The 18,217-nt window shown below is 35.9% G+C and overlaps 1 protein-coding gene across 5 annotated transcripts in view; it reads right to left on the minus strand.

Moving 5' to 3' along the window:
* CDC27 (cell division cycle 27) overlaps positions 1–18,217 on the minus strand; it is a 69,811-nt gene that overhangs the window by 14,494 nt on the left and 37,100 nt on the right. For 3 of the 5 annotated variants that reach the window (XM_075994657.1, XM_012751078.3, XM_012751077.3), the window contains 6 exons: positions 12,285–12,384; positions 10,217–10,424; positions 9,833–10,005; positions 6,190–6,342; positions 4,556–4,764; positions 2,318–2,435 (listed from right to left, as the gene is read on the minus strand). In XM_075994657.1, coding sequence (XP_075850772.1) covers positions 2,318–2,435; positions 4,556–4,764; positions 6,190–6,342; positions 9,833–10,005; positions 10,217–10,424; positions 12,285–12,384 — 961 coding nt within the window. The remainder of the gene's footprint in view (positions 1–2,317; positions 2,436–4,555; positions 4,765–6,189; positions 6,343–9,832; positions 10,006–10,216; positions 10,425–12,284; positions 12,385–18,217) is intronic. The other 2 variants (XM_012751079.3, XM_020280859.2) reach the window with 1 other exon arrangement.

Here is an 18,217-nt window from a genome sequence, read left to right on the forward strand (position 1 = left end):
ACTCTGCCCACAGAATCGAGACCTTAAATATTAGTTCCCTAAAAGAGAAAAGCATACTATCATATCCAAAAATGTGTTTAAATAATCCAGTAAAAATTTTAAAATGACCTGTTCCACAATAACTTTAGAAGAACACCTACTTTATTTATTTATTTATTTTTGAGACAGAGTCTCACTTTGTTGCCCAGGCTAGAGTGAGTGCCATGGGATCAGCCTAACTCACAGCAACCTCCATCTCTTGAGCTCAAGCGATCCTTCTGCCTCAGCCTCCATAGTAGCTGGGACTACAGGCATGAGCCACCATGCCTGGCTAATTTTTTCTATATATATTTTTAGTTGGTCAATTAATTTCTTTCTATTTTTAGTAGAGACAGGGTCTTGCTCAGGCTGGTTTCGAACTCTTGACCTTGAGCAATCCTCTCGCCTCAGCCTCCCAGAGTGCTAGGATTACAGGTGTGAGCTACCACGCCTGGCCAAGAACACCTACTTTTAAAAAAGTCCCACTGTACCCAAAGGTGTCAAGAGTTATTCAAGTTTGATTTGCTTATTTTAAATAAAGGAATGACAAACAAAATATTTTTAAGTAGATATAGTTTCTTTATATTTTTTGATTAGTATCTAACTATAAAAGAAGTTATCATGTAAATTTTTAAGAAAATTACCATGGCCAATTTCAGTTTTGTTGATAAAGAACTATAATTCTTTACTCCTCAAAATAGTGACATTCCAAACTAACATAATTCTTTCATCTTGTATCCCCAGAAAAGCCAGACTTGCTAAGAGAGAGAAAAATAGGTGGGGGAGGGGAAGAGGAAGCAGAAGAGAGAGATGAGAGGGTAAGAACAAGAACTTAATTTCAATTCAGACTAGCCTCATTAAAAACAAAACAAGGCCAGGCCCAGTGGTTCACTCAGGGAGGCCAAGGCAGGAGGATCGCTCAAGGTCAGGAGTTCGAAACCAGCCTGAGCAAGAGTGAGACCCTGTCTCATAGAAAGAAATTAATTGCCCAATTAATATTTATAGAAAAAACTAGCCAGGCATGGTGGCACATATCTGTAGTCCCAGCTACTTGGGAGGCTGAAGCAGAAGGATTGCTTGAGCCCAGGAGTTTGAGGTTGCTGTGAGCTAGGCTGACACCACGGCACTCACTCTAGCCTGGGCAACAAAGTGAGACTCCGCCTCAAAAAAAAAAAAAAAAAACCCAACAAAAGGAAAAAACTCAAAAAACTTAAGGTACCATACTTACAAAGAAACTAATAAATGCAATTCTTTTTTTTTTTTTTTATTTATTTTTTTTTTTTACAGACAGATGTGGTTGGCAAATAAATGCAATTCTAAAAAGCAAATAAACATACATACCTTTTCTCCTATTAAAGTACAATTATCAGATATATTTGAAAAAATATAAATATGAAAATGGCAATCCACATTGCCTTATAAAAATTTTAATTATGTGCTCGCTTTGGCAGCACATATATACTAAGAGTTTTTTTCCTTCAGAGTAGAGGAGGGAAAAATGAAATAAAAAAAAGAAAAAATATACCAAGAATTTTAATTAATTATGACAAACCCTATTATCACTCAGAGGCTTCAATACAGGGAATCACTCATCTTAAATTATTACCTACTTCATTTTAGGAGCTAAATATCAACATATGGAAAAAGGCTATCAAAAATACGAAGTAGGCCGGGCGCTGTGGCTCACGCCTGTAATCCTAGCTCTTGGGAGGCCGAGGCGGGCGGATTGCTCAAGGTCAGGAGTTCAAAACCAGCCTGAGCAAGAGCGAGACCCCGTCTCTACTATAAATAGAAAGAAATTAATTGGCCAACTGATATATATATAAAAAATTAGCCGGGCATGGTGGCGCATGCCTGTAGTCCCAGCTACTCGGGAGGCTGAGGCAGAAGGATCGCTCGAGCCCAGGAGTTTGAGGTTGCTGTGAGCTAGGCTGACGCCATGGCACTCACTCTAGCCTGGACAACAAAGCGAGACTCTGTCTCAAAAAAAAAAAAAAAAAAAAAAATACGAAGTAGCTCATTTGAGTCATGTAACAACCCTACGATGTAGGCAAGCTGGTATTATTTGTCATTCATAATATGGAAGTTCAGAGAAATTAAGTGATTTGACAAGGATTAAGGGCATTCCCATAATATTTTTTTATGCCAAGCCAAAAAGGTGTTATTTTTGGCTGTTAAAGACTCCAGGATACTGTTTTTCGACAGTAGCAAAAAGCCCCAATTTATAGCAATTAAGTCAATAACAAATATATTTCAAAAGGGAGATTAAATGAGTAATAATGCTTAGAAAGCTACTTACTACTCCAATGTGGCAAAGTAAAACTGAACTTTGAGGGTTGATATCAAGTGCTTTCTGGAAATGCATTTCTGCAAGGCTGAATTTTTCTTGCTTGTAATAAATCATTCCTAAACCATACCTAAAAGTATAAAACAAAGTATAATTTTAAAGATATGAACTTTTGGTTGCTAATTTCATTTAACTAGTAAAAGGATATGTATGGAACTTGGCATTTTAAAAAAAAGTGAAAATATCTGATGGCCTTAGAGAGAAGACAAAAAGTATCAATCATGATAAAAATCATTAAAGCATTTTAGAAGAGTCATCTTATAAGTAAAAACAGTAATTCAAATCAATCAAAACTATGATAAGGAGAAAAGAAACTGCATCCTTAAACCTATCATTACAATTTAGATTTAATAGCCAGAGTGGTTACTATGTGTATACCAAGAACTCTGTTAATTATCTCATTTAATTCTAGGAGAAATCCAGAAGGAGGGAGGTGGTGTTATCATCCTCATTATTAAATAAGGAAACTAAGGCTTAGGGAAGTTAAATAATTTGATGAAAGCTATATAGCTAATAAGGATTTTAACCAGATCCTTCCTTTATGATTCTAAAGCCTGAACTTCTAACAATGTTATTTCTATATTCTTTGTCCAAATGTATTTTATATTATAATTGTAGCATACAATGTCAAGTTCAGCTTTCCTTCCCTCACTTACTGTTATCAAAAACATGCTCCTAAGTTTGTAGTCCTCAAAATCATCATTTTAAAAAGGTTATATCTCATTTCTGAAGGATAGCATTGAAAAAAAAGGGCTATTTATTTAGTGTATGAGGTTGACACACAGGTATTTCTCTTGAATTTTTGAAACAGCAAATGAATATAGTGTGGATGGTTTACATTAAGGAGACCTCTCTTGTCCATAACTAGATGATAATGATGGGGAATAAGTACCGAATAAATAAGAAAAAATAGCATCTATTTTGAGTGGATTTTTTATAATGGCATTATAGGTGAAGAAAAGATATAAAAAACTCTGTGCTAATGATGGTGAAGGAGGAGATAACAAAAGATAGGCAATTTACTTTGGAGTTAGAATAATAAATTTGCTTAGTATTTAGAATTACCTAAATAACTCAGTATTTAAATTCCTCCAGTAAAAGCTTGCCAGTCTGAATAGTCTTCCTTTTAACACAATTTTTGATAAAGTTTTTTAAAAATGCAACTACTACAAAACAGAACATACCCTACACATTTAAAATCAACAAAGGGCCTATGAAGACCTGAGTTCTTAAAATATTACAGAGAACTCACAACTATCTGAAGAGAAGGCAGTATAGCAATCTTTACTATTTCATGTAAAGATAGCTAGTATCTTTCAGTAAAAGCTTACTTTTCAGTAAAAGCTAGCATTTTTTTTTTTTTTTACATCTTCCAGGCAAAACAAATATATATGCAAACCAAAAAATATTTTAGTAATCTAATGCTTTAGATTTAGTGACAAACAGAATAAAACTCAACTGCTATAATGATTAACACAGAAGATAACCATGTCTGACATAAAAACTACCATAGAGTTATGATTTCAGAATTATACTTCTTAACATTTAAACTATGTAAGTCAGTTCAGAAAAATATACAATAAATGCCAGCAACAAATATGCTGTTGAGGCAGAAATAAGGACAATTTTTTTTCATATCTTATTCATTTGATAATAATATGAACCAGGTAGTAACTTCCTATTTTGTCTATGTACAAGTACAAAAAAGTAAAATGGAGATACTATTTAATAAACTGAGTTCTGAATAACTCAATACACTGTAACACTAGAAAGAGCAACAACTAGTGGATTTTTTTCAATGTTAGTTTTCTACTATCCAGTAAGTGAAGTATACTATCCCTCTCCACTTTCCCACTTTTTATCTTAATCACCATTTCAGTGTTCTAAGAAAAAGTAACAAATCAAGTAATAAAACCAACTATAGTATTTGCAAAAGTTTGGCAGAAGAAAAGGCCGAAACTATAAGGATCTGGTATTCTATTATCAGATCCTTTAAGAGTTTTAAGAGTTTGTTAAACATACACATTTCACATGAAAACGTTTTGGTTCAAAGCTATTGACTAATATATATATACCATCCTTAAGTATTAGTATCCAAATTCATAACAATAAAGAGGTATCTAACAAGAAAAATTACTGAGCACCAGCTCCATCAATGAGACTTTGTCTTTGCATTTCATTAGCACTTACCATGCATTATAATGCCTAGGATTGACTCTGATAGCATTTCGAAAACAAGCTAATGCTTTGTCTAATTCTTCAGTTAATACAAACTCATGCCCTAATAGAGTATAGGCATAAGCATAATTTGGATCAACCTGGATAGCTCTCTGGAAGAATTTAATTGCAATATCATGTTCCCGTTGCAGACTGAAACAGTTCCCTGCAGCACACCAGGCCTTAAAAAATGGGAACAAAAACAAATATACAATTAAAATTTTATTTTTTCTAACCAAACAAAATCAAGCCTTAGATCCCACTTAGAACAGAAAGACAAAAACTGGAGAGTTTTAGTAGATGAACAGTTGATCCTAATTATTCACAGATTCCATTTTTTTTTGTTATGTTTTGTTTTGTTTTGAGACAGACTATTGCTCTGTCGCCCTGGATGGAGTGCAGTGGCATCATCACAGCTCACTGCAACCTCAAACTCCTCAGCTCAAGTGATCCTCCTGCCTCAGCCTCCCAAGTAGCTGGGGACTATAGTTTCGGGCCATGATGCCACACTAATTTTTCTGTTTTTAGAACAGATGGGGTCCCACCTTTGCTTAGGCTGGTCTTGAATTCCTGAGCTCAAGCAATCCTGCTGCTTTGGCCTCCCAGAGGGCTAGGATTACAGGTGTGAGCCCTGCGTCGAGCCAAGATTCTGTATTTGTGAAAATGCCTGCTTGCTAAAATTTATGTGTAAACTCCAAAACTGATACTTGCAGCACTTTCACAGTCACTGGTGGACTAAACCTTTGAGTTGTCCAAAGCATTTCTCATTTGAGGTCAAAGTGACTCTCTGCCTTCTTGTTTCAGCTTTCACAAAGAGATGACCAAAGGACAGAGACTATAGGGGGCAGTTCAGTGCAGTGCAAGAAGTTCTGGTTCTGGGAACAGCTGGAGAGAGTTTGAATCCCACAGCTGGCATCCCTTAGTAGGGTTGCCTTAACCAAGTCCCACTTCTGAACTTAATTTTCTCTTTTGTAAAATAAAGAAAATAGAATCTACCAGGATGAGTTGTTTTTAGGATTCAAGATTATAACTTATAATCTTGATGTATACATGTATATATTTCTCTTATAAGCAATGGTTAAATATCACTAATTCACTGATGACAGCGACTATAAATTACTGTGAATAATGGGAATTGACTGTATTTAATTCTAAGCTTAAATAGTATCTTAAATAGCTTACAAAAGTATCACTAAATACTTCTGAGATGCACTGAAATACAATGTTTACAAGATTGGAGCACATAAATTAATTGTGTCCATGTCTTAAAAATGATGGTACTAATTTATTTTAATTTAAAATTAACAATTTCTTCAATCTATATAACTTCTATTCAGTGAACTCTAATCTTTGTGACAACAGCAACTTTAATGCAATCAAATCTTGATTAATCCTAAATGAAATGTCTGCTTTGTGATTTTTCTAATTATGAATCTGTACCATATATTCTAGGACTTTCTCTTCTCCTGAGTCTCTGCCTAGATGGAGAGAAAGAAGAGAAATAAATGCGGGTGATGCTAAACAGTATCTGAACTATTTGATTCATCTCCATTTGTTAAGGGTGATCAAAAGGTAATCACATAAGCAAAGTGTTTTGGTTAACATACCTCTGGAGAATTTTTATCCATGTCTGTTAAGTCTTTTGACAGAACTGAAAGAGCAACATCTTTTTGAAGATGCCAAAGTGTTGTAGAGTAGATCTCCATGCCTTCAACTCTGTAATTCTCAATCCTCCTAACCTCTGAGAATATTCTTTCAGCCTGAAATACAAAAACTAGTAAGGGGAAACATTTACAAGGAAAGCATTGGTCACTGTCTTCACAGGCGCTAAATACTGCCTTGTATTATGATTTTTATGTGAATAACAACAACACAGGACAAATTGAGCAATGTTTCATGACAGATCAAATATTAATGTAATCATATTAACTTTTAATGTAGTTTTCATACACAAGCCATGGTAAGAACATGAATGCTGAAAAGAAAATTTAAGTTTCTAGCAAAAAGAAGAGAAATCTAAACAAAGTTACAATTTAAAAGTCGGTATTTTCTTCTCAAAAAAAAAACATTTTCAAGTTTTCATAATGGCTTTCAGAATAACTATCTCAGGAAAGATGATAGAAGAATGATTTCTATGACACAGCCCTATTTTTTGCACTGACTTGTATTGAGAGGTTGTGTTGAAAACTTTAGGGAAGAAACAGGTTAAAACAGCTACCAACCCTGTGGTATGTTGAGCTGTGAGCACACTCACCAATGCTGCACCTGTTAGGAATCGTAGTCCTCATCTACTAATTACCCTTTCCTTTGCAGCACTCTCTCGTTGACTTCAGATATCTGGTCAAGTTTTTTCCATAGCACATTCACAGCTCCTGGAAATGTGCTTCTCTCCCCCCAAAGTTTGAGGCTTATTAGTTATATAAAACCAATTAATTTCCTAGTTTATCAATTTAGTAAGTTCAAAATTCTCAAAGTTTAGTTCACTAACAGGAAATATCTGGACTGTTCCTAATGAATAAAGATGACAGAAAATAAGAAAAGACCATTTCTAAAACTGGGTACTTAGGCCGAGCATGGTGGCTCACGCCTGTAATCCTAGCACTCTGGGAGGCCAAGGCGGGTGGATCATTTGAGCTCAGGAGTTCGAGACCAGCCTGAGCAAGAATGAGACCCCATTTCTACTAAAAACATAGAAAGATATTAGCTGGACAACTAAAAGACACACACACACACATATATATATATAAAATAGCTGGGCATGGTGGCGCATGCCTGTAGTCCCAGCTACTTGGGAGGCTGAGGCAGGAGGATCTCTTGAGCTCAGGAGTTGAGGTTGCTGTGAGCTAGGCTGATGCCAGGGCACTCTAGCATGGGCAACAGAGTAAGACTCTGTCTCAAAAAAAAAAAAAAAAACCAAAAACAAAGCAAAAAAATGAAACTGGGTACTTAATTCCAAGAAATGGCCATATGGCATCTAGAATTAGCTTGATGATCAGATGTGTAACTTCCTTGAAATCTCTTAAGAATTATAAAGATGCCGGGCGCGGTGGCTCACGCCTGTAATCCTAGCTCTCTGGGAGGCCGAGGTGGGCGGATTGCTCAAGGTCAGGAGTTCAAAACCAGCCTGAGCAAGAGCGAGACCCCGTCTCTACTATAAATAGAAAGAAATTAATTGCCCAACTGATATATATATAAAAAGTTAGCCGGGCATGGTGGCACATGCCTGTAGTCCCAGCTACTCGGGAGGCTGAGGCAGAAGGATCACTCGAGCCCAGGAGTGTGAGGTTGCTGTGAGCTAGGCTGACGCCACGGCACTCACTCTAGCCTGGACAACAAAGCGAGACTCTGTCTCAAAAAAAAAAAAAAAAAAAAAAAAAGAATTATAAAGATAAGTATCTCAAATAGACATTGATTACAAGATGACAAACCTAACCACCAACCAAACACAAGTACCTTTTAGATTTAAATTCTTCAGAATCTATCCTTTCCTTTGAAAAGTGATTATGGCATAGACAAAAAGAAAAATGGGGAAAAACTTGTAATACTAAGTTAAAACAAAAGCTTTCTTTAGTTAAATATTTGAGTCACTGCTCTATGACTAGGGAAACAGCAAAATTCATGTTTTTAAAGTACCTGTGAATAAATAAACTAGAAATAATTTTGAAAAGACTTTTCAAACAGCTTTTGCCTGTCTGTGTAAATACTGTATCAGTCGGAACACAAGTCTTCTAGCAATGAATACAATGTTTTGTCTCCAACCCTCTTTTTTGGACCATTCAGAATTACACGAATAGGTATCCTCTCCATATATTCTCTGCCTGGAAGAACACTCCACCCTAGATCTTCCCACTGCTCATGAAGGGAGGAGTAACTTTCCTTCTCTGAGCAGCACACTTAAAAACCAAACCAAACCAAACAAAAAAACAGGACCATACTTCATTATCCCTGTCTTTTACCACACTTCATTTTTCTTCATATGACTTATTGCTACATGCCCAATTACATTTACTGGCTTACAATCTGTCTTTTACTATAAAGTAAGCTCCATAAAGACAAGAAATTGTCTGTCTAGCTGTATTAGAGGCAAGAAATTGTCTGTCTAGCTGTATTAGAGGAAAGAAATTATCTGTCTAGCTTTATTACAGAGTCTAGAAGAAAGTCTAGGCAGGACATAATAAGCACTGAAATATATATTGAATAAATGAACTGAAAGTAAATTGAGCAAAAATGTAGCCTTATATCAACTTTAAATAGTTCATATTAGAAATATTTTATTAATATATAGGTTTCTTAAAGTGTTTTTTTTTTTTTAATTTTAAGGGGCAGGAGGAGAAAATGTTTTGGGAAGGAAGACTAGGAGGTAATTTAAGTTAGAAATTAGAATTTTCTTTGGCTTAAGGTTAATCATCCTCTCCTTTTCTGGCATAAATAGATAAATTATAAATTTAATTAAAATTAAAATAATAAAAGCTTTGCAATGAGGACTTTGTGTCCTCAATTAAATATAATTTTCTTCATAGCATTCAAGTTTATGAAACATATTAAATGCCAAAAATTCATCTCAGTAAATACTCTGTACACATAAAGAATTTAGATTATAAATATCTATTACATGGTAAATATGTATTTTCAGATCCAACTGTGTAGTGTACAAGTATTCCACATAAGAATGTATTGATGACTTGGTTCTTTACAAATCTTAAGAAATCTCAAAGAATTTAAATTGCTCATCCTCCTCTTTTTTTTTTTTTTTTTTTTTTGAGACAGGAGTCTCACTCTGTTGCCCAGGCTAGAGTACCTGGCATCAGCCTAGCTCACAGCAACCTCAAACTCCTGGGCTCAAGCAATCTCTCTGCTTCAGCCTTCTGAGTAGCTAGGACTACAGGCATGTGCCACCATGCTCGGCTAATTTTTTTCTACATATTTTTAGTTGTCCAGCTAATTTCTTTCTATTTTTAGTAGAGATGGTGTCTTGCTCTTGCTCAGGCTGGTCTCTAACTCCTGACTTCGAGCGATCCTCCTGCCTTGGCCTCCCAGAGTGCTAGGATTAGCCACCGCGTCCAGCCCCAATTACTCACCCCTTAACACAAGAGAGAATTGTATCTATAAATTATAAATACTAAGAAAATAAATGTATAGACATTACATAATAAATATTGACCTTTTAGATTTAGCCTTCTTAAGCATGAGCATTTTAATTAAATTTAAATTATCTCTAGAAAGGCATATATAACTGTTTTTCTTACTTACTTGCATGTACTCTGAAAGCTCAAAATAGGCCCTTCCGATTTGGCACAGTACCCAACCAGTATTGTAGTGGTGAGAAGGCAGGTGGCTCAAAATATTTATAGCTTCTTTGCAGTTGTATGAACACAAAGCTAAATAACCTTTTCCCATTTCACGAAGAAGGCTCATCAAACCTTCTAGGAGAAAACAATATAGTAAACAAAGGAAAAAAAAACACAATAAAACAGTTTGGTTTTCTAGATATGTTAATGACAAACTAATATGTTAAAAATTCCAATATCTATATAGAAAACAATAAAGGCACTGTGATGAACATAAAGAAATTTGCATAAAATAAACATACAATAAAATAAAATACATAGAAGATATCAACCATTTAAAACAGACCTGCTGCTGCTTTTTGTAGATTAAAAGCCTGGATCTGAGGTGTGATTGTGGATATTTTCCCTTCTGAAATGATGGAAGAGTCCAATTTTGTAATTTCGAGGCTGTCATTTATGTTAGGTTGAGTTATTCCTCCTTTATTAGTTTTGCTTTTTGTTTTTCTGTTTGGGATTTTAGGTGGAAACTTCATTTTTAACTTTTTGCTATTCTCCTGTAAAAGTGGGGGGGGGGGAATTTCAGACTTGTTATATATACCGCTGTGTTTTAGACTTCCCCTCAACTCTTTCTTAATTGTTAGGTATAAAATAAATGTACAATCTTGATTAAATATATTTTTTCAGAAGAAATTTTATAAAAAGAAAGATCTTCAAAGTCATTCAATCATTTTTTACAGACACAAGGTCTTGCTCTGTTGCCTAGGTTGGAGTTCAGTGGTGTGATCACAGCTCACTGCAGCCTTGAACTCCCAGGCTCAAGTGATCCTCCTGCTTCAGCTTCATGAATAACTGGGCCTTCAGGCATGTGCCACCATGGCCAGCTCACAGTAATTCAATTTTAAATGCAATAATTCTGAACATAAATTTCATTAACTAATAGAGACTGAGTCAGCATTAAGTGTTGCTTCCTTCTGAAAGTATACCACAATCTCATTTATTATTTTAAAATAAGAAAACAGACCGGGTGCAGTGGCTCGCGGCTGTAATCCTAGCACTCTGGGAGGCCGAGGTGGGCGGATTGCTTGAGGTCAGGAGTTTGAAACCAGCCTGAGCAAGAGCGAGACCCTGTCTCTATTATAAATAGAAAGAAATTAATTGGCCAACTAATATATATATAGAAAAAATTAGCCGGGCATGGTGGTGCATGCCTGTAGTCCCAGCTACTTGGGAGGCTGAGGCAGCAGGACTGCTTTGAGCCCAGGAGTTTGAGGTTGCTGTGAGCTAGGCTGACGCCATGGCACTCACTCTAGCCTGGGCAACAAAGTGAGACTCTGTCTTAAAAAAAATAAATAAATAAACATAAAAATAAGAAAAATAGGCCGGGCGCAGTGGCTCACGCCTGCTAGCACTCTGGGAGGCCGAGGCGGGCAGATTGCTCGAAGTCAGGAGTTCAAAACCAGCCTGAGCAAGAGCGAGACCCCGTCTCTACCATAAAAAGAAAGAAATTAATTGGCCAACTAATATATATATAGAAAAAATTAGCCGGGCATAGGGGCACATGCCTGTAGTCCCAGCTACTTGGGAGGCTGAGGCAGAGGGATTGCTTGAGCCCAGGAGTTTAAGGTTGCTGTGAGCTAGGCTGACGCCACGGCATTTACTCTAGCCTAGGCAACAAAGCAAGACTCTGTCTCAAAAAAAAAAAGAAAAAGAAAAAGAAAAATAGATATAATACTGTCTCAAAGCATTACAATTGATGTTATAAAACTATTAATCTGACTTAATATGTCAAAGTTAAAGATCATCCATATTTGTTAATGGGCCAAGAAAATTTACCAAAGGTTTAACAAATAAGGCCCTCCAACAACTTTTTTATTTTGAAACAATTTAAAGATTCATAAGAAGTCACAAAGAAAATGTAGAGAATTTCCATTCACTCTTCCCTTAATAATATCTGACATAACCATGCTACATCACACGTCCAGGAAATTATAAAGTAAACTAGACCTTATTTGGATTTCATCAGTTTCTATATGAACTCTTATATATACATATAAGTCTATGAAATTTTATTATATGGATTTGTGTACTTAATGACCACAATCAGGATACAGGACTATTCCATCACCACACACAAAGAAATGCTTTTTGCTATGCTTTAACAGTTACAACCTTCCCCCAGCCCTAACGATTTGTTGTCCATTATTAAAATTTTGTTCTTTCAAGAATATTATATAACATTTACCAAAGGACTAAGACAACTCACAAAAATTATAGATGGCCCCCCAAATTAAAAATAATTTAAAATTTTTTAAATATTCTCTTTATTTACTTATTAGTGATGGAGTCATCAATGAACAGAAATTTTAGTGGGGGAAGCATTAAGTAAATGTGACATACAGAAATCTTTAAATTACCTTGGTTGTAGAGCTGTCACTAGTAAAAAGTCGTGAACTTCTTCGAGGCAGTGCATTTGGGGGAGATGTAATAGTGGGGCTCAATACCTGAGGTGTTGTACTAGAAAAAAATGATAAAGGAAGCCATTTACTTTTCACTTGGTTTATGACCATTAACTATTGTTTCAATTCAGGTATATCAAAAATATGAATTAATCATATAAGTACTTTAAAGTTGTTGAATTTGGTCAGTCCTTTTCTGGTGCTTCTATGAAAACTCAGGATTTAAAAATGATTCATATTACTATAAAATGATAAAGATTATAGCACAGATCTTCACCCTATCTGAAATTACTACTTTAAAAACAATCCACATAAAAATTCTGGGTCAATAAATAAGCCCATCTATAAACCAATTATCTTTTGCCTTCATTTGCAACTATAACAAGTTAGGTAAAAAGGAGAAAATAGTTGGGCATGGATAGTCCAATGTGGGTTACTTGTCAATAAATAAATACTACTAGAACAACTAATACTTAAGAAGTTATTTCCTATAAATTTAAGCAGCTACATCAAAGGTTTATTCTGTTTAGAGCAAAAGGAGTCTAATAATCACTTGGACACATTTGTACTTTAAAGGCAAAACCTAAGATATAAGAATTACATTCTTACAAAGCAAGCAAACTTAGGACCTGAAACAACCTAATTGAGAGTCTATAAGTTTATGGACTAAACTGTTCATATTTTATAATTTATGTGAAACCCTACTAGTTAGCTGAGTCTGGGTCAAAGAAACTTCTGAAAATAAGAAACGTTGACCAGTGAGTAAAGAATGTCCAGGGATATCTTTAACAATTTTCTAAGACAGGGCCCCAATGAAGGTATTTTAATAAGTGAGCTCATTTGGGTTGGCCAATTCATTTTTACAAGTACAATATCCTTTATTTGGTAGGAACAACTACGTGTCATTTATACTACAACTATGAATTATGCTGTCAAATGATTACCTAATTATAGAAAAGAGTTTTGCATGAGAAGTGGAAATGAATAATTTTATATCATGAAGCAGTTTATGGGGAGGACAAACCTGAGAAGATTACTGAGATTGCTTTAAACAGAAGACTGCATGAGGGTACAAATATTGTGGAGATAGAATTAAAAATAGTAAGAGGGTTCTGGGGTTGGGAAGTTAAAGACAAATTCTTCGTATGTTATAATAATTTTTGTTAGGGTTCTGTTAGTTCCAAAGGCCCACTTGATGTAAGACAAAAATGACCAAACTCTGAGGCACCAGAAAAATGAAGCAGGATACTGAGTTTGAAACACTGGTCGCATCACATAAAATATGTCTACACAGATAGATAATCACTGGGACGCATTTTTACTTTAAAGGCAATCCCCTCAGATGTAAGAATTCCCTTCTTAGAAATACAACAAACTTAAAACTGAAATGATCTAATTGAGAGCACATAAGTTTATGGGCTACACAGTTTATAGTTAATAATTTATGGGAAATCCTACTAGTTACTTGAGTCAGGGTCAAAGAAGTTTATAAAAATAGCATCACTGTACTATGGTTTTAAAATAAAATATGAGTGTTCTGGTAGTTACCAATAAATACCTTTTTAGGAGGATAATTTACATGAAGAAAATGATGACACACAAACTTTCTTGGATGATTTAGCTAAGAATACTATACCATTTTAGTACTATGCCATTTAGTACTATGCCATTTAATCATCTCCAAACCAATCTCCAAAAAACAACTTTCTAAATAGAAAGAACAGACTTCTGCTGCCAATCATGATGGAGTAATACAGAACAGATTTATTTTTCCATCTCAAATAACTACAACAGTAAACATAATATATGAAACAATGGTTTTCAGGCATTGGGCAATAGGCAACACATGTCTGAGGGGAGTTTAGAGGTCACAGTGCAGGGAAGAAGAATGCAAATAGAGCTCAGTGGTTTCCTGGGGTTGAGAAGAAAATGTTGAGAATTCAAGAAAGTCAAAGCAGCTAGAATTTCCAGGGCAAAGTACCAGAGAGAAGAGAAATACAAAGAGGGGGCCTAGAAAGATACAAAAGGAGTTTCCCAGTTGAAAACTGATCAGTGCAGGTGTGTATTATATAAGAAATAATTTGTTAATCTTTGTCCCAGGTTCCTGGCAGCTTCTAAGCCCTTAGAATTTTCCAAGTGATAGAAGTGTCTTTGTTATTCATGGTGAGACCCTGGGACCAAGCCTGGGATTAAACTAATGAAGTGACTCATAGTGGCCCCTAGATAGTTTCAGGATGGAGCTAGCCATGCTGTCAAGATAAACCATGTGACTGGAATGCCTGGGCTTTAAGCCAGTGACAGCAGCTTTCCTTCAAGAAAAGCAGGGTGGCTGGAGATTAAGTTTGATGATGTGATCAATGGTTCCATCACTCATGCCTACATAATTAAATTCTAATAAAAACTCTGAGCATCAAAGCTCAGTTGAAATTCCTGGTTTGTGAATACACTGATACATTGGGAGGGTGCATAAGCACTTCATAAGCAGGATATGAGAGCTCTATATTCGGGATCCTCCTAGACCTCACCCTATGTGTCTTTTTCATTTGTCTGGTCCTGATTTGTATCCTTTATAATAAAACTGTAATCCTAAATATAGCACTTTCCTGGATTTTATGAGCCACTCTAATAGTTATTGAATGTGAGGGGATAGTGGGAACCCTCAAATTTATATCTAGTTGGTCAGACATGAGAGTGGGCCTAGGGAACCCAGAACCTACAACTGGTATCTGAACTAAGGACAGTTTGGACAGTTCTTACAGTTCTTGTTGGAGACTGTGACCTTAACCTGTGGAGTCTGTGCTAGGTCTGCATAGTTAGCATCAGGATTATATTAGGGTATTGCAACAAGGAAACCACACAAAGCTGGGGAATTACTGAAAAGGAGCAGATAGAACAAGAGCTTACCCCTCAGGCTGGGAATAGCTCACACTTTCAATAGTCAAGAGTTAAGAAACTTCATTACTAAATAGGCCACTGAGTTGAGTACTCAGAGGGTACTACTGCCTCAATAGTGGTGCAAGATGAGTCCAGAGGCTCCAGACTAAAAGGTGCTCTTCTCCTGCCTAATAAAACTTAAAAAGACCTGAAAAGATCAAACTGTTTCCAAGTAACTTAACCACATCCCAGAATAAAACTTAAAAATACCTAAAGGAATAAAAAAATATCCAGCAACCAAACAGTGTAAAATTTATGATAATTAGCATCCAATCAAAAAATACTAGGCATAAAAAGCAGGAAAATACCACATACAATGATGAGAAAAAAACTATCATTAAGAAATAGACTTAGGGCCGGGTGTGGCTCACGCCTGTAATCCTAGCACTCTGGGAGGCCAAGGCGGTGGATTGCTCGAGGTCAGGAGTTTGAAACCAGCCTGAGCAAGACCCCGTTTCTACTAAAAAAATAGAAAGAAATTAATTGACCAACTAAAAATATATACACAAAAAGTTAGCCGGGCAATGGTGGCACATGCCTGTAGTCCCAGCTACTAGGGAGGCTGAGGCAGTAGGATCGCTTGAGCCCAGGAGATTGAAGTTGCTGTGAGCTAGGCTGATGTCACACACTCACTCTAGCCTGGGCAACAAAGTGAGACTCTGTCTCAAAAAAAAAAATTAAAAAAGAAATAGACTTAGAAATTACAAAGTATTAGTAGACAAGAGCATTAAAAGAACTAATATAAATATATTCTATATGTTAAAGAAGGTAGAAGAAAGCATGGGCATGTTAAAGAGAAAACCAAATCAAACTTCTAAAGATGAAAGAATGTCTGAGAGAAAAAAAAACACACTAGGTGACATTAATAGCAGATCTGACACTAGAGAAGAAATATTTGGTTAGCTTGAAGACATAGCAAGAAACACCATCCAAGATGAAAACACAGAGAGAATAAAGACTGGAAACAAAAAGAGTATTATTAGTGAGCTGTGGGACAACTTAAAGCAATTTAATACACATGTACTTGGAGTCCCAGAGGGAGAGAGAAAAACACAGATAGAAAAAATATTTGAAGAAATAATTCCCTCAAATTGGCCAAATTTGAAGAAAACTATAAACCCACAGATCCAAGAAGCTCAATGAATCCAAAGGCTAAGAAATAAGAAGAAAACTACACTAGAGCACATCATAATCACATTGCTTAAAATCAGTGAAAATCTTAAAATAGTCAAATGCATATAGAAGAACAAAAATGAGAATGACTATAGATTTCTTAACAGAAACAATATTACTAGGCTGGGTGTGGTGGCTCATGCCTATAATCCTAGCACTCTAGAAGGCTGAGGTGGGTGGATTATTTGAACTCAGGAGTTTGAGACCAGCCTGAGCAAGAGCAAGACCCCATCTCTACTAAAAAATAGAAAGAAATTAGCTGGACAACTAAAAATATAGAAAAAATTAGCCGGACATGGTGGTGCATGCCTGTAGTCTCAGCTATTTGAGAGGCTGAGGCAGGAAGATTGCTTGAGCCCACGAGTTTGAGGTGGCTGTGAGCTAGGCTGACGCCACAGCACTCTAGCCTAGGCAACACAGTGAGATTCTGTCTCAAAAAAAAAAAAAGCCTACTACAAACCCTAAAGCAATCTCTAGAAAGACAAAATAAAGAGTAATTCCTAACAAGGCAATACTGTTCTGAATTATGACTCCCAAAAAGATACATTGAAGCTCTAATCCCCAGTATATGTTAAAGTGACTTTATTTGGAAATAGGGCCTTTGCAGATGTAACTAAGTTGAGGCCATTAGGGTGGGTCCTAATCCAAAGTCTTCATAAGAAGAGGGAAATTTAGATAAAGAGACACACAAGGAAGAGTACTGAGTTTTGCTATCACAAGCTAAGGAACACCTGGGGCTATCAGAAGCTGGAAGAGGCAAGGTAGAATCCTCCCTTAGAGACTGTAGAGGGAATATGACCCTGTCAACACCTTGGTTTTCAGTTTTATGGGATTTAAAACTGAGAGAATAAATTTCTATTGTTTTAAGCCACTCAGTTTGTGGTACTTTCCTATGGAAGCCCTAGAAAACTAATATAGATAATAAAGGAGATAAAATGGAATCAAAATTACCAAGAAAACAAAATTATTAAGAGTTGATGTTTATTGCAGTTAGTATATTTGTTTAGTTCTAAGTGAAATGTACAATTCAGTAATTATGTTTATATATTCTGTAGGATTAGCATATACTTAGACTATATACTACCGCTCTTCAGGAGGCCTTAAATTCCTTCTTATAACAGAGACCCAGGCAATCAGTGTACGTAAGCTGGCTGTCATGGCTAGATTTACTACCCCTGATTACAGGAACATAGAGGCCTTTTACATAGTCAAGGTATATTAAAATACTGTGTTTTAAAATTTAGACATATGTTCATTATTTTAGAAAGGACAGAGAAAATTATAATTTTCTTTTAAAATATTAGCTATAATTTAATTGAGTTCTTGAAGAGGAAAAGAAATCCCATTTAACACCATTTCTGTGTGGAAATAAATTAATTTTTTGTTTGTTCGTTTGCTTTTTTGAGACAGAGTCTTACTATGTTATCCGGGCTAGAGTGCTGTGGTATCAGCCTAGCTCACAGCAACCTCAAACTTCTGGGCTCAAGTGATCCTTCTGCCTCATCCTCCCGAGTAGCTGGGACCACAAGCATACGCCACCATGCCTGGCTAATTTTTTCTATATATTTTTAGTTGTCCAGCTAATTTCCTTCTACTTTTTAGTAGAGATGGAGTTTTGCTCTTGCTCAGGCTGGTCTTGAACTCCCGAGCTCAAATGATCCTCCCACCTTAGCCTCCAAGAGTGCCAGGATTACAGGCATGAGCCACCTCACCTGGCTGAAATAAATTAATTATTTGAAGATTTATTTGAAGGTTAATTTTATAATCTGTTTACAGATATGCAT

The sequence above is a fragment of the Microcebus murinus genome, chromosome 18, assembly GCF_040939455.1.
Source record: "Microcebus murinus isolate Inina chromosome 18, M.murinus_Inina_mat1.0, whole genome shotgun sequence".
NCBI classification, from domain to species: Eukaryota; Metazoa; Chordata; class Mammalia; order Primates; family Cheirogaleidae; genus Microcebus; species Microcebus murinus.